Raw genomic sequence first — 16451 nt, forward strand, 5'->3', positions numbered from 1 at the left:
AATCCATTTAGCAAACAACACACTTTATGAACAGTCCAAATAATGAAAAACCACGCAGAAAAATATAACCGTTAAACGAACTAGACGTATAGTGAACAACGAATGCAACGAACAGTACACAAAACGAACAACATACACGATAAACAATACATATAACGAACATAACACATCGTGCACAACACGCTAAACGAACAACATATAAGGAACAACCCACATAAAGGACAACTCACATAACGAACAACCCACATAAAGAACAACCCACATAAGGAGCAACCCACATAACGATACAACCCGTATAACAAGCAACCCGTAAAACAAAGCATACGGTATCACTGCTCATAGATTTTTTTTTCATAGAATGAAACCATATTTATGTATTGTTTACCATACACACATCACACTTAACTTGTGTAAACAAACTGGACGGGGTCTCATTTTGTTCTCTTTCAACACACAGCGAATACATAAATTAAATGAATGGAAGGAGGTAACGAAAGTACCATATAATAATTGTATCATTACAATAAAATTCAACTTAGAAAATGGACAAACGAAATTTTTTTGCCCAAAACAGGGTAATTCATCTCCTCCCTATCAACGTAAATTTAAAAAATTAAACGTCTAATTTGCTTCATTACCTTTAATGTTTTATTTCACAAATTCCAATCACGATTCTCGTGGTATCTAATCATTCATTCAGTCTTCTGCTCAAAACATTGGATTGAAATGATTGCTTGCTGGTGGAGAGTCAATTGCTGGGCAGACGGTGGGGTGGCTGGACGCGCAGGGTGGGAAGCTGTAGGAAACTTCTAGAAGGCGATGACCAATTTCACAGAAGCCGTGCAGGATGCTGACAATGGGGGGGGGGGGGGGGGTAGTGTTTGGGTTAAGTGAGCTGGGGTCAATTGGGGTCAAAACAAGGTGGGGGGGGTCAATGGGGGAGGTGGGTTAGTGTTTGGGTTAAGTGAGCTGGGGTCAATTGGGGTCAAAACAAGGGGGGGGGTCAATTGGTGGGGGAGATGGTTAGTGTTTGGGTCATGTGAGCTGGGGTCAATTGGTGGTCAAAACAAGGTGGGGGGGTCAATGGGGGAGGTGGTTAGTGTTTGGGTCATGTGAGCTGGGGTCAATTGGCTTCAAAACAAGGGGATCAATGGGGGTGGATAGAGAAACTGGGGCCGTAGGGAGTTGTTGGGGGGGGGCTGTTAGGGATTGTAGGTGGAGACTTAATAGTCGTTATTGGGGACTTAAAGGTCGTTTTGGGGGAATTAATGGTCGCTAGTGGGGACGTAGGGGTCGTTGGTGGGGACGTAGGGGTCGTTGTTGGGGACGTAGGGGTCGTTGTTGGGGACGTAGGGGTCGTTGGTGGGGACGTAGGGGTCGTTGGTGGGGACGTAGGGGTCGTTGGTGGGGACGTAGGGGTCGTTGGTGGGGAGAGGTCCTTGTTCGGGAAAGTGACAGCTGATTAAGGTTGTTTCAGGGTAGGCAATTGGCGTACTTTGGTGGTAGCTAATTAAGTCTAAGTTTGTGGCATATAATTAGCGATTATTAGGTGATAAAGTGTATTGATAATTAGTAATTGCTGATTTGTAACGAGATCTGATACTATTTGGTGATAGCTGATGGTATTTAGTGATGGCTGATGGTATTTAGTAATGGCTGATGGTATTTAGTGATGGCTGATGGTATTTAGTGATGGCTGATGGTATTTAGTGATATCCTACTCAGTATTTTAGACGTTTTTCTTTGGGGGACGGACTTGGGGGGGAGGGGGGGCGGACTAAAATTTTGGGGGCAGACACTGATAAAAGTATTTTTATATGAATACCATTTCGTTCGGGGGCGGTACACTTCCCTCCCCCCCCCCCCCCCCCCGAAGAGATGCCTGGAAGAAACTCTGATCCTACTGGGGTAACTGCGATGGTCATTAGATTATCTTCATCATCTACTTCATATATGAAAGTGCACTTAAAATGTTGAAACAACATGGCTTAAAAATATGGCTTTTAAACATGGCTTAGAAAATATGGCTTATAAATATGGCTGTACTGAACCTTGCCTGTGTGAGGCTCAGAGGAGGCACCGGAAACTAATTTAATTTTTAAATATTCGTTTTTTTAAACAAGATTTTAATTTCCTAAAAGATTTTTCAACTTTTTAAAATTTGGGATCAAAATATTTCAATTTTGTGGCCTGTAAAAAGTCTGTCACTAAAAAAAACATTTTTTTTAGCTGTTGGCCTAAACAGGACTAGCTTTATTCGGACACAAGCTCGTGACGTCATCTCCCCTTTGTCACGTGACGCGGGGCTATTGATTAAGGCTAGTTAGAGTAGCTTTTCAAATAGTTTGGTGAGGAACAAGTTCCCGCTAATTCAACATCTCCTGTATCACGTGGGGGGTGGGGGAAGAAAGGGGGGCGTGACATTAAAATCTTTTTTAAAACATGGCTGACACTAACATTAGTACTGAAAGTTTTTTTTTTTAAGAAATTTTACACCAACACAAATTGGATTTTTTATGACATTACTATGTACGGAACGCCTACGTCCCCCCCTCCCCCACACACGTACACACACACGTCCCCTCCACACACACACACACATACACGCCCACTTCCCTCCCACACACACACATACACCCACCTACTCCCGCCCACCACCTACTTGACATTATACTAAAGGACACATCATTACAAGGCGTCAGATTTATTGTCTGAATAGACAACACACGTCTGTGTAGATTTTCAGAAGCCCTCAACCTGTCATGGCGCGATTCGATTCTGTATACCCATAATATTATCATTCGACTACTTGGACAAATTTGAGTAGGAAAATAAAAATATCGATATTTCTCTTCAGGCTCCGATACTGCCCGTCACATTTCTGATGGGATTTTTACCCAATGACGCCCTCATAGTTGGATCAAAGCTCGGCTCTCGTGATCACTTCCGTTTTGTCTGGGTACACAAGAGTTATCCCTCATTGACGGCCTTTGAGATCCAGCGACAATGATGTCATAAATTTCGCGACCAGTTTTACAACGAGACGAAGTAGAGAGGACTTTCGTTTTGTGGTCGGTGTTCTCGTTTTAAATGGTTTCAAACATAATGTATCGTTACGAAATACCCACAAAATGTCTGGATTTATAGATTCTAAGAAGCACGTCGACATTGGGTATAAGGTTTAGAAGAATTTGGGTTCTTGGCTAGACGCTATGGAGGAATATCATTTGTTAATATCGGAGTGGGGGGGGGGGGGGTTAAGGGTTAACCAAATTTGGTAGTGTTTGAAAGCTAAGGTTTGAAAAAGTTGGTAAGTGTTATAGGGAAATGGTTAAGGACGTTGGTTTGTATTTAAAGGGTTAAACAAGTTAGGGTTGGGGAGATAAGGGTTAAACAAGTTAGGGTTGGGAAGATAAGGGTTAAACAAGTTAGGGTTGGGGAGATAAGGGTTAAACAAGTTAGGGTTGGGGAGATAAAGGTTTAACAAGTTAGGGTTGGGGAGATAAGGGTTAAACAAGTTAGGGTTGGGGAGATAAAGGTTAAACAAGTTAGGGTTGGGGAGATAAAGGTTAAACAAGTTAGGGTTGAGGAGATAAGGGTTAAACAAGTTAGGGTTGGGAATATAAGAGTTAAACAAGTTAGGGTTGGGAATATAAGAGTTAAACAAGTTAGGGTTGGGAATATAAGAGTTAAACAAGTTAGGGTTGGGAACATAAAGGTTAAACAAGTTTGGTTTGTGGAATTACTAGAAGTCACCATTGCTTTGCTGTCAAAAATGAATACGTCAATTCGCTTAACAAAACAAATGTATTAATTGGCAAAATACTAAATATACATTAATTAGCACGCTACATTTTACGTGACACTTTGTAATGGATTTATTCTCAGGAAATCTCGTCCAGAGTACATCTGTCTTACTGGTGAATATTGTGATTTACAAAAACATTATATTTGGCAATCTGGGATTCCATTGGACGACAAAAATTGAACCAAGAAAATGGCTGCCCGGATTAAACCATTGAGCAATGAAAAATCTTGAAATGCCATTCCGGGCAGGGAGTTAAAGTCTCCGTGACGCGCTGTATACATGTTTTTGTTGATTAGGAAAAAAATTATTAAAAGTTGAATTAATGAATCAGTTATTGACTGTCACCGGAAATCTATTTTTAGACGGATGACGCGTGCCTGTTGGTGTAGCAGGGAGATCAAATTAGAGAATTGTTTTGGGAGTTATCTCCACCTGATATTAGAGTAGTCTCCCCGTCAAGGTGACGTTGTAATGTTGTGTTCGCATCCAGCGGTGTGGGGGAGGGTGTGTGGGGAGCGTGTGTGTGGGAGGGTGTGTGGGGGGTGTGTGGGAGGGTTTGTGGGAGTGGAATAACAAGTAGATTAGAACGTGATGTTTGGTGATCAAAATTCTGATATGGACCAGACATTGACCACGTGTCTAGATTTGAGTGGGTCAATGACCGTACGGATGCTGGTCGGCGGGCGGGGGGGGGGGGGGGGGGCGGGGGCGGAGCTAAGTTAATAACTGTTGGAATTATTTACAAAAATATGTTAACCTCTTCCAACCCGATTTGTATAGATCACAGTTTTCTGCTTGGTATCGTGTGGCCTTTCCCAACACCCACACACCCACACAATCACACAATCACACAACCATACAACCACACAATCACACAATCACACAACCATACAACCACACAACCACACACCCACACAATCACACAATCACACAATCACACAACCACACAATCACACAATTACACAATCACACAATCACACAATTGCACAATCACACAACCACACAAACATACAATCACACAACCACACAATCACACAATTACACAATCGCACAATTACACAATCACATAATCACACAACCATACAATCACACAATCACACAATCACACAGCCACATAATCACACAATCACACAATCACACAATTACACAATCACTCAATTACACAATCACACAACCATACAACCATACAACCATCCAGCTAACGATATCACACCACATAGGCCTAGTTACATAATAATTCAAACCACAGCTCCAAAATTTAACAAACACAAATACCATGCAAGTCCTTCACCTCGAAAACCTACACCAACGCCCTATACCCTGTACAACTACAACATCAAGTTCTAATGAACCAGACCACGTGAACACATCACAAGAACCCCATCCAACATTAAAATACAACATTCAACTTTTTTTTTAATTTCTAACAATTCTGTCAATTAACTTCACTTGACAGTATTCACACATTTAAAATCAACTTAACTGTACTCTTATTGTAAGCCAAGAATCTGAACAAATTCATTATATTTTCACAACTTTTTTTTTTCTAATCTTAAAAGTTCTTTCTTGTCTATTTTTTTTTACTTGTGAAAGCTTCAGCGACTATAGCCCTAGGGACGACCAATAATAATACTTTAAAAAAAAAATATAGCCACATTACAGGGTGAATCCCGTTTCTTATCTCGGAGACCTGAAATCACGAGATAGTACATGCGCTCTAAGGCAGTACGTCTCGCGATTCACTCGTCTTGTACACCTCGCACAGCGCTATTTTTAGCCGCTGTGTGAAACCTCCGTGACTTGTCATATTACCGACAGTAGCCGCAACCCAATTGGGCTCATCTAAGAGCGACTGGCTGGAGTATGTCATGGACATTTCTGGGACTTTTCTTCTGCTGTGAGAGGGTGACATGCTTTAGAATGAAATGTCGCTGTCAGGTGAATACAGGCTGACACAGTGATGTTGACCGTCTATACTGACAGTGATGTTGACCGTCTATACTGACATAGTGATGTTGGCCGTCTATACTGACAGTGATGTTGGCCGTCTATACTGACAGTGATGTTGACCGTCTATACTGACATAGTGATGTTGGCCGTCTATACTGACTCAGTGATGTTGGCCGTCTATACTGACAGTGATGTTGACCGTCTATACTGACAGTGATGTTGACCGTCTATACTGACAGTGATGTTGACCGTCTATACTGATAGTGATGTTGACCGTCTATACTGACAGTGATGTTGACCGTCTATACTGACAGTGATGTTGACCGTCTATACTGACATAGTGATGTCGACCGTCTATACTGACATAGTGATGTCGACCGTCTATACTGACATAGTGATGTTGGCCGTCTATACTGACTCAGTGATGTTGGCCGTCTATACTGACAGTGATGTTGACCGTCTATACTGACAGTGATGTTGACCGTCTATACTGACTCATTGATGTTGGCCGTCTATACTGACAGTGATGTTGACCGTCTATACTGACTCATTGATGTTGGCCGTCTATACTGACAGTGATGTTGACCGTCTATACTGACAGTGATGTTGACCGTCTATACTGACAGTGATGTTAACCGTCTATACTGACAGTGATGTTGACCGTCTATACTGACAGTGATGTTGACCGTCTATACTGACAGTGATGTTGGCCGTCTATACTGACATTGATGTTGACCGTCTATACTGACAGCGATGTTGACCGTCTATACTGACAGTGATGTTGACCGTCTATACTGACAGTGATGTTGGCCGTCTATACTGACATTGATGTTGACCGTCTATACTGACAGTGATGTTGACCGTCTATACTGACAGCGATGTTGACCGTCTATACTGACAGTGATGTTGACCGTCTATACTGACTCAGTGATGTTGACCGTCTATACTGACAGTGATGTTGGCCGTCTATACTGACATTGATGTTGACCGTCTATACTGACAGTGATGTTGACCGTCTATACTGACAGCGATGTTGACCGTCTATACTGACAGTGATGTTGACCGTCTATACTGACTCATTGATGTTGGCCGTCTACTAGTATGCCAGAATAGTATACTTCATGTGTATTTGTATACTTGACCAGCAGCAAACACACACTTCCCCACACTTCCCCGCACAGCTTACATATTTCCTTACAAAAATAGCCTACGTGCCTTGAAGCAGCATGAAGCTTGTAATCTATGGATGTGTCTAAACATAATTACGCATCAGAAGAAAAAAAATACAACGCTGTTGGCTAATTATTATAGAGGGGAAAAAATCAAAGTAAATTTATTTTTGACATTTTTATGACGAAATTAAATTGGTTAGAAAATTAATGTAAAATAATGTTTAGAATTTAAATCATTTTTAAAAGCTAAAAAACATTTTTTTAAATATGTTTTACCAGATAGGTTTTTCTTTTAAAAAAAAATGTACGCGGCAATTTACTATGATTAAAGCACGCGACGATTGTTTAAGTGAAGTACTTAGATCAGGCGCGAACCCACTTATGCTGTTCTGTAGCAAAAGTGGAATTCGCCAATCGAAGACAGAAGGGCCGACATTTTATTCTATTACATAACCCATTCTATTTGAAATGTTCGGGGTTTTTTTTTACATTTTAAGAATAACAACGCTGGTTTAGTAAAGGGGCCATGAAGCCCACAAATCGAGATTGTGCATACCCAGAGAAGAGAATAATATCGCTAGGAAAACGATGGGATGGAATCTCCTGGGGAAGAGGAAAGTAGGCCAGCCAATGAAATCCTGGAGAAGAACAGTAGAATAAGAACCAAGGGCTGTTGGGTTTACGTTGGCATAGATAAAGAAAGCTGCCCAAAACCGAGTCCGGTGGAGTGGTGTGGCTAGAGTCCTTTGCTCCCCAGGAGAGGTGTGGCTGCAAACCTTTGCTCCCCTGGAGAGGTGTGGCTGTAGCCCTTTGCTCCCCAGGAGAGGTGTGGCTGTAGCTTTTGCTCCCCAGGAGAGGTGTGGTTGCAGCTCTTTGCTCCCCAGGAGAGATGTGGTTGCAGCTCTTTGCTCCCCAGGAGAGATGTGGCTGTAGCCCTTTGCTCCCCAGAGAGGTGTGGCTGTAGCCCTTTGCTCCCCTGGGGTCACAAAGGAATAAGTCAAGCGGGCTCATAGTTGTATTTGAAACCAAACCCCAGCAGTTTAAAATGAGTTTACATCCAACTAAAACATCTACAGTTGGTGTCTGGTCTGGTAACGACACAAATAACTGCTAATTGGTTTACTAGAGAGGTGATCGACTGACATTGATTACTACAGAGCAATGGGAGGGGGGTGGGAATTTTAATCGATAATTGATCACCGGCGAGACACATTCTTGAAGAATATTTCAATTATCTAAATGATTTAAATTAGATTATGACCTCACAAACACACAATTGTTCTAGTTTGTCGCTCACATAAGCTAGTGAATAAAATTTGTAGTGGGTTTAGTTTAGGTTGAGGAATTTTATACCTGAATGTTTTTATTATGTATACACCTTGCATACCTGAATGTTTTTATTATGTACACACTTCGTATACCTGAATGTTTTTATTGTTGAAAACCATGTTTTCTTTGTTCATTAGTGTCTGAAAACTCAAAATGTATTTAAGACATAATTTAATTAGTTTTATCCATTTCTGTAAGATCACAAGGAAGGGATTTCAAATCTACAGACCACAGCCATATAAAGTTTTACTATCGACCATTTCAATGAGAAACGATGTCAGGTGAACTGATTTCATTTCTTGAAGTTGTTACGTGTGATTTTATGGGTACATTTTTTATTTCTTTAAGAAGCTTCAATTTTCCGCTTTGGTCCACAATAATGGCAAAGAATTCTCTTAGTTTTTACAAGGGAATAATCAATTTTGTTAGGTACAGGGCGATTATAGATTACTTGGTTCAGATGTTTTGGTTGATGTTGTCTTAGTAAACTAGCTTCTCTTTTCTCTCTCTCTCTCTCTCTCTCTCTCTCTCTCTCTCTCTCTCTCTCTCTCTCTCTCTCTCTCTCTCTCTCACTCGATCTGTGTATGTGAGTATGCGTTTGTGTATATGTATGTGCGCGCGTGTGTGTATGTGTGTGTGTGTGCGTGTGTGTGTGTGTTTATGTGTTTGCGTAACAAATCACGAAGAACAATTAGTGCAAGCTATTCCACTTAGAACAGCCATCTTTGATACAAGCTAACGAACCGCACACGCGTGCCGAATAAAATTTGAATATTAGAATATTTCATGGGCGTAACGTATGGAACGTGATGGATGGGTGTTGGGGTGACTTAAAGTAGTTCACTTGGTGTGGGGTGTCTTTAAGTTGTTAAATTAGTGTGGGGGTGAATTCGGCAGAAATTCGGATCTTCGATAAATTAAATTAAGACAAAATGTAATGTAATCTAATTCAACCACGTGAATTTATCTATCAATCATTAGAATGTAACACTCATGAATTGCTACACCTTTTATCCAACCCGCCCCCCCCCCCCTTTTTCCACCTCACCCCATCCCCTTCCCCCCACCCCTCCACACACCCACCCCCCTTCTTTTACTCCCCCAGAATCTATACATCTTCTAGCTTCCCTTTTCCCGCTAACTACATGAAATAGAATCAACATGCAGACATTTACATCTCATCTCAACACATCAGCCTAGCCATGCATTCAAATATGCTAAACATCGTTGTAACTAGGCTTCTATGGATAGCATTTCAACAATACACATCGTAAGCTTTGTATTATTGTGCATCAAGTCAACGCGAGTCCACCTTTATAAAATCACATGAGATAGAAGCGAGTATTTGTCTAGAACCCTACTTGTATTGAATGCTGTATAAACATTGCGGCAGGTTTTGAGGTTTGCGACGATAACAGACGGACAGACATGCTATCGTTACAGGGAGCGCGCGTTACAAGGAGATGAGATTCACATGTTACGTGCAGGAGGGGGGGGGTAATAAATGTCATCGGCTTTATTATCTTATCCCATTAGTAGATGTCAGGGTGGAGAAATATGTCTCAAAATGTGGGGCTGTTCTCGCGGTAGATGTTCGTGGTGTAAATCTGAAGTTTATCTGGTAAAATGTGAAGTTTGACTTATGAAATGTTGTGATGTTTTGTTCTGATCTGGCATATTTATTTCTACAATTGTTTTACTGTCTATTTTTGTATAACGTTTACATATTGTATATGTTGGCTGGTACTCTATGGTTGGCTGGTTATTTTAAATAGTTGTCACAGGTTGTTTTTTTTTTTTGTAGTTTTATTCTTGGTTGGTCGTAGCTGGATGGGGGGGGGGGGGGGGTAATGTTTCCCCCACCCCTAAACGACAGGACGGCGCCCGGTTCTCACGGGCGGGGTTCTGCTAGTGTGTCAAGAATAATTTATGAGTCGTAGACTGGCCGGAGACCGGCGTGACCGGACCCTAGGTGTGTGCATGCTTTGTATTTTATGTCCTGTCTCCCAAATGGTCGTCTCCTTAAATTTATGAGCGTAAGGCCACGATGGTCAGTTGGGGTCAAACAGTTACTTTGGGGTGATGGGAAAGTTTGGTTGGAGGTAGGCTATTTAAGAGGACTGTGTTGAGACCTCGCTCTTTCTCAGACACACACATAGGCTAGACACTATGGTCTAGGCCTCGGATGGTGGCAGCCTTTAGGGCTGGCCAGTAAGGCTGGCTTATTGGCCCAGCCGATGTTTTGTTGCTGTACATATGTGCTTCGTTCCAGATATTTACATATGTGACCTATGTTTATACATGTGGCCGATGTTGTACCAGTGGCCAACGTCTTGCCGTGTAGATATGTTCTTCGTTCCAGTGGCCATTATTTTTGTGGCCCGATGTTGTACCAGTGGCCAAACGTCTGCAGTTTAGATGTTCTTCGTGCCAGTGGCCCGATGTCTCGTTCTGGAGCCAGATGTATGTTCCAGAGGACGGATATGTTGTCCTTGTGGCCGGGGAATCGCCCTGCCTTTTGTGTGTGACGAACTAGATCGTGTAGAACACTCGTGTAAATTCATGAAAGAATGTAATTGTGTTTGTATCAGGTTCTCAAGGAGGATATCTTGAATGCGAAATTCGGACATTGTCTCATTGAATTGTTTACATTGTATCTAAACATGTAAGTTTGATTTATTTGTCAATGTTTACTTGCATTAAGAATTCAAGAGATGTTTCTTTGAACATGAAAGACTGGCCAGGTCTTATGTGTATTGTTTCTTTTGTTTTTTGCTTTCAACATATATATATATATATATATATATATATATATATATATATATATATATATATATATATATATATATATATGACGTCACAAAGATAAATAAATGCATATTATGTGTGTTTACCATGTTTTATTTTTAGTTTGATATTGGTGTTGTTTAGATGTAAATTAGTTTCGCTCAGGTCTATTAGACCCCTTTGTCGCCACATAAAGGTGCACGGATTTGAGAGAATAATTACCATCTTACCATGTTCTCTCTTTTAATCAGTTAAAAAACAACCCCCACCTAACATATATATATATATATATATATATATATATATATATATATATATATATATATATATATATATATATATATATATATATATATATATATATATATATATAAACGTGTATACGTATCCTTGCGGTACCATAGAGAATTGCTGTTCATGTGTGACATATTCCATACAACTCGACTAGAGTATCTCTGTACACTGCAGTAAACAACCAGATACTTTTTAATCCTATCAAGGACACCACTGATTTTTTTTTTCAATTCTACCAAGGTTCTGTGCTCAAATATTTCTATAAATAATGAACAGCACTTAGCTACAGACTAGCACAAAAAAAGACGGTGAATCAAGATGAATAAACCAGATATAAGTGTACAATTAGTGACCTATTTGTACCATGCCGGATTGTGGGCGAGACTTTTTTTTCCTTCTGCTAAGGACAAAAATTCAGGCAAAAATAACCCAAATCTGTCCTGTGTCTTATGAATAATTTATATTTCTAGAAATAAGATTTGGCCAAACTGGCAGAAAAATCTGGCTAATAACCGCTCAAGTGTGACGCAGATTGATGCCAGTTTGTCCAGTGGCTCCGACAAGATGGCAGATACTGTGTGAAGTAGGGCTTGTTACACGCTCCACCAGGTGTAACAAGCCCATAGTTAATGTTACATGAGCATAGGTGTAACAAGCCCATAGTTAATGTAACATCAACTTAGGTGTAACAAGCCCACAGTTAATGTTACATCAACATAGGTGTGCCAAGCCCACATTTAATGTTACATCAGCATAAGTCTTATAAATCTCACATTTAATGTTACAAATAGATCGAAAGATCTCCAAAAAGCCTACTATCTATGTAACCCATTACGTCCAAACTTGTCTTTCGTTAAGGTCAGGTTAGACCTACTACAGACCTATTTAAGTGGAAGAGCTGGAGGGGTGGGGGCTGCTGAGTGATATGATGGTGTATGACGTTGGGGGGGGGCGGGAACGGGGAGTAGAAACATTGAGGGTAACATCAATCACATACATCACCAGACAAGTGTACAAAGATGGCTGCCATACATTTGTACACCTTCTGTGTACAAGCGAATCTATGGCACACTTAACATTTCTCTAATCTGCGTCAAAAAAAAGTACAAAGCTACGATAACTTTACATGCGAATCTATAGCACACTTAACATTTCCTAACCAGCGTCCAAAGAAGTACAAAGTTACGATTAACGCAGTCAAGATAACAATCTCCAACACAAAGATAAGACAGAAGTGATCCATGACTCATGGAGTGCACACTAAACTGCACAAAGTCAGCAGAACGTGTATGATGCTACGCATGCGCAGGAAGCTCTTTTTGAGTTAAGCCATCATAAATAATTTTCCCGATGATGTAAAATTTGAAATGACATTTAATTTGCTGATTCTAACCAAGAGTAGCACAGTGCATGTATTTAGATTCGTTGTGCTGTAATTATTGTCAGAAACAGAAATTTGTTTAAAACAGAACTTAAGAAATCTGTAAACTAAAACAAATGGTGGTATTGCCATATAGAAAGCAGAATGGTACTTCACATTTTCGCTCCTCGAAGAAACATCGTGAATTTTACGTGAAAAACATGGGATATCGCCATTTTGAATATTTAAATATTATGCCTATATTTTAAGTAACTAATAGTGCTTGTGTATATATATATATATATATATATATATATATATATATATATATATATATATATTACATACGAATTTATTACATATATAAATGGATGTGAGTGTTAATGTAAATTTTATATATATATATATATATATATATATATATATATATATATGACCTATATATATATGACCTATATATATGACCTATATATATATATATATATATATATATATATATATATATATATATATATATATATATATATATATATATAAGACCTATATATGAAAATATTATTGATTTATAGATTAATTTATACACTTTGTACAGTGTGCTACCAGTCATTAGGAAAGCACGGTACCTATAGTATATACCGATGTGAGTACAAGATATTACGCGTGATTTAATTGGCACGTGACCAATGTCAGGGTTACATAGTTCAAGGTCCCCGACCATTTTCTGAGGTCATTATTTCGTGGATTGGTGAATAATTCAGCCTAAGCAAACAAGGGCTAAAGGCCCATAACTCTTGTGAGAAAACCGGAAGAGTTACGCTAGCATCAGAGCTTGGATGGGGAGGATTAACATGGGAGACCTGATGAAGGAATTTGTCACTATAAATCTTGGAAGACTGCAGTAGAACAGTAGTAGCAGTCTTAAGGACTTTCCTTTTTAAATGCTTGTGAAATAACCTAGAAAATCGATAAAAATTGAACCAGTAACAGCTCATTTCTACCTGAACTAAAACGAACAGAACAAAAAACTCACGAAATATGTTTTGAAAATTAATTATACGAAAGAAAAATTAAGTCTCCGAAACAGAAGTTCAGAAATATATTTTGAAGGTGCGTTAGTGTTAAGGTTCGTGTTAGGGTTGATATTTAGGCTAGTGTTAATGTTATGGTTAGTGTTAGGGTTAGTGTTAGGGTTAATGTTAATGTTAGGGTTAGAACCAAACCAAGGCCGGCAAATCTTCCTGCAACTGGAGCACCATGAGTTAGCATAGAACTTGTCAGTGGTTCTTGATACGATACACTGGTACCAACAGGTCGATCCTGACAGAGCCCGGGGGTGGGGGAGATTTAAGTACCAATAATACAATTTTTAATAACTCCAGTTCCCGCCCTGGGTGGAGTAATGTTATTGACACTGGGGCGGGGGTGGGGGTGAGTGGAGTAATGTTATTGACACTGGGGGTGGGGGTGGGGGGTGAGTGGAGTAAGATGCCAGAAATATGGTCCTATAAGCAAACAACTTGGTTGGCCTCCTGTCAACTTGTCGCTTTATTTTGACACTCTGGCTCGTAAGAAATAAGTAGAAAAACCTAACCAAAAACATACTACATTTAGTTTAACATGTATGTTGAACCTTATCAAACATGCGTGAAGTCTAGTCTTCAAATACATTTTTCTGTGTTAGTGTAAAATAATTTTTAAAATTGTATTCATGAACCGATATAAGTTAGTAATAGCTTGGGAACATTTTAATCTGTATGTTAACATTGTGTCTATCTATTTGTTGAACTGTGTCACGTGGTTTAGGGGGTGGGGTGGCACAGGAAGGTGTGGTTGGGTGGGAGTGCTACCCCGAAAGTTCCGAGTTCGAACCTCAGGGCAGATAGGACTCGTTAGCTGGGGACAGCAAACCATTCAGTAGACAAAATTCTGTACTCAAACAACTGCAGTCTAGTGAGTGTTCTTTGTTGTACTAAGGCTTGGGAAGCAGGCTGCCCAGTAAGACATGAACTAACTCAGAGTCAAGGAGCCATCTGACTCAGAGTCAATGAGCCATCTGGCTCATTACAAGTTGACATGCAATACTTAATTATGTTGGAGGAAATCTCCTTCCAATGTTATAATTAAGAACGTAGAAGAAATGGACATTCTAAGAATAGCGAATCTTCTTGCTTAAATGTTCTTATTTTGGGACATCTTGCCAAATGTTACATTTCGCAATCCTTAAAAGCCCGAGGAAAAATATCTCAAAGTTTCAGTAGTGTAGTCCTATAAGCATGCTTGAGTGCTAGCCGACTGGCTACCCAATGGTGAGATGAGAGTTCGCTAATACTGGCTACCTACCGGGGATACGACATGTGTGGTAGCCTGCACTGGCTACCCAACTGAGAGATGAGAGTTCGCTAATACTGGCTACCTACCAGGCACTATAGTTCGCTACCAGCATACATGTGTGGTAGCCTACACTGGCTACCCAGTGGTGACGCAACATCTCGCTTACACTGTGTTGTGGGGCAAGGTGATTATCTAAACTGGCGGCTTCTTTCAAAACACATTTTCAAATTGCCATAAGCCGCTCAGGTAAATTCTTATCAACATTCACAAATGACAAAACTAAGTAAAACATTCACCTTTTGTGAGCATCGTTCTGAACATAACTTTTAACCTCCCCCCCCCCCCCCCCCCCCCCACCTGCATGCATGTGTATTTTCATGTCTTTTGTCACGTTTACCTGCGTGTCGTGAGTTAACGAACGAGTACTCACCTGTCTATAGCGATGGCCATAAAGGTAAGCACGCTGACCGAGATGGTGCAGGTGGCGATGAAGAAGGCGAACTTGCAGTACTCCAGGCCAAAGAACCAGTCCTGGTACAGGTTGAAGGTGAAGTGGAACAGCACGTTGAAGATGGAGATGAGTACATCAGCGATAGCCAGGTTGACCAGGAAGTAGTTGGTCACGGTTCGCATCCTCTTGTGGGCGAGGACGATCCAGATCACGACGATGTTCCCGCCGGCGGCGACGATGAAAATGGCGACGAACATGTTGTAGAAGATGGCCTGCTGCCACCAGGGCAGGATGTAGTCGTTGCCTTCCAGCGTGGCGTTGCTGATGTTGGTGGTGCCGTCGATGGCGCTGTCGTTGCTGCCGATGAGGTCCATGGTGGCGCCGAGAGCCGTTGTAGCTGGGGCCGTGGTCATGTGACTAGAGTGACGTGGTTGCAGGGACCGAGGTCATGTGACTAGAGTGGCGTGGTTGCTGGGGTCGAGGTCATGTGACTAGAGTGACGTTGTTGCAGGGACCGAGATCATGTGACTTGACTCCTGGGTCATGTGACTAGTTCTTCATTGTACGACAAAACTGGTTTAAACAACTTCCGGTTAGAAAAAAGAACGTTGATAAAAGTTAAACCTCGCCGCCATTTTCGCTTACATCATCGGTCCAGTTTGTATGATCCTCGTTAAAGATGGCGGGGACGGTTGATGCGATGAATCATCTCCATGTAATGAGTCTCATTTTCCCGCGACAACTGGGCATTTCGCTGTGAATCTGACGCGTTGATGTGAGATTTGATTGGCCTGAAATATAGCAGAATTGGCTACAGTACAAATGTCCATTACAAAAGATAAATTAAGTTCTTTATTAGGACTTCAAGCAAACGAATTTCTATTTTTATTGCTGTAGTGTTGTGACTAAATTAGTCGTATAGCTGTAACAGTGTAACTAGATCACTCACATAGATGTGATCAGATGACT

The 16451-nt window shown here is 40.7% G+C and overlaps 1 protein-coding gene across 1 annotated transcript in view; it reads right to left on the bottom strand.

Annotated features, from left to right (window-relative positions):
* LOC131935053 (tachykinin-like peptides receptor 99D) overlaps positions 1 to 15911 on the bottom strand; it is a 94786-nt gene extending 78875 nt beyond the window's left edge. The window contains exon 1 of the mRNA XM_059291338.1: positions 15462 to 15911. Coding sequence (XP_059147321.1) covers positions 15462 to 15895 — 434 coding nt within the window. The 5' untranslated portion in view covers positions 15896 to 15911. The remainder of the gene's footprint in view (positions 1 to 15461) is intronic.
* Between the last annotated feature and the right edge of the window lie 540 nt (positions 15912 to 16451).

Source organism: Physella acuta, unplaced genomic scaffold (genome assembly GCF_028476545.2).
Source record: "Physella acuta isolate Inbredline_101_S28 unplaced genomic scaffold, ASM2847654v3 ptg000130l, whole genome shotgun sequence".
Taxonomy (NCBI): Eukaryota; Metazoa; Mollusca; class Gastropoda; family Physidae; genus Physella; species Physella acuta.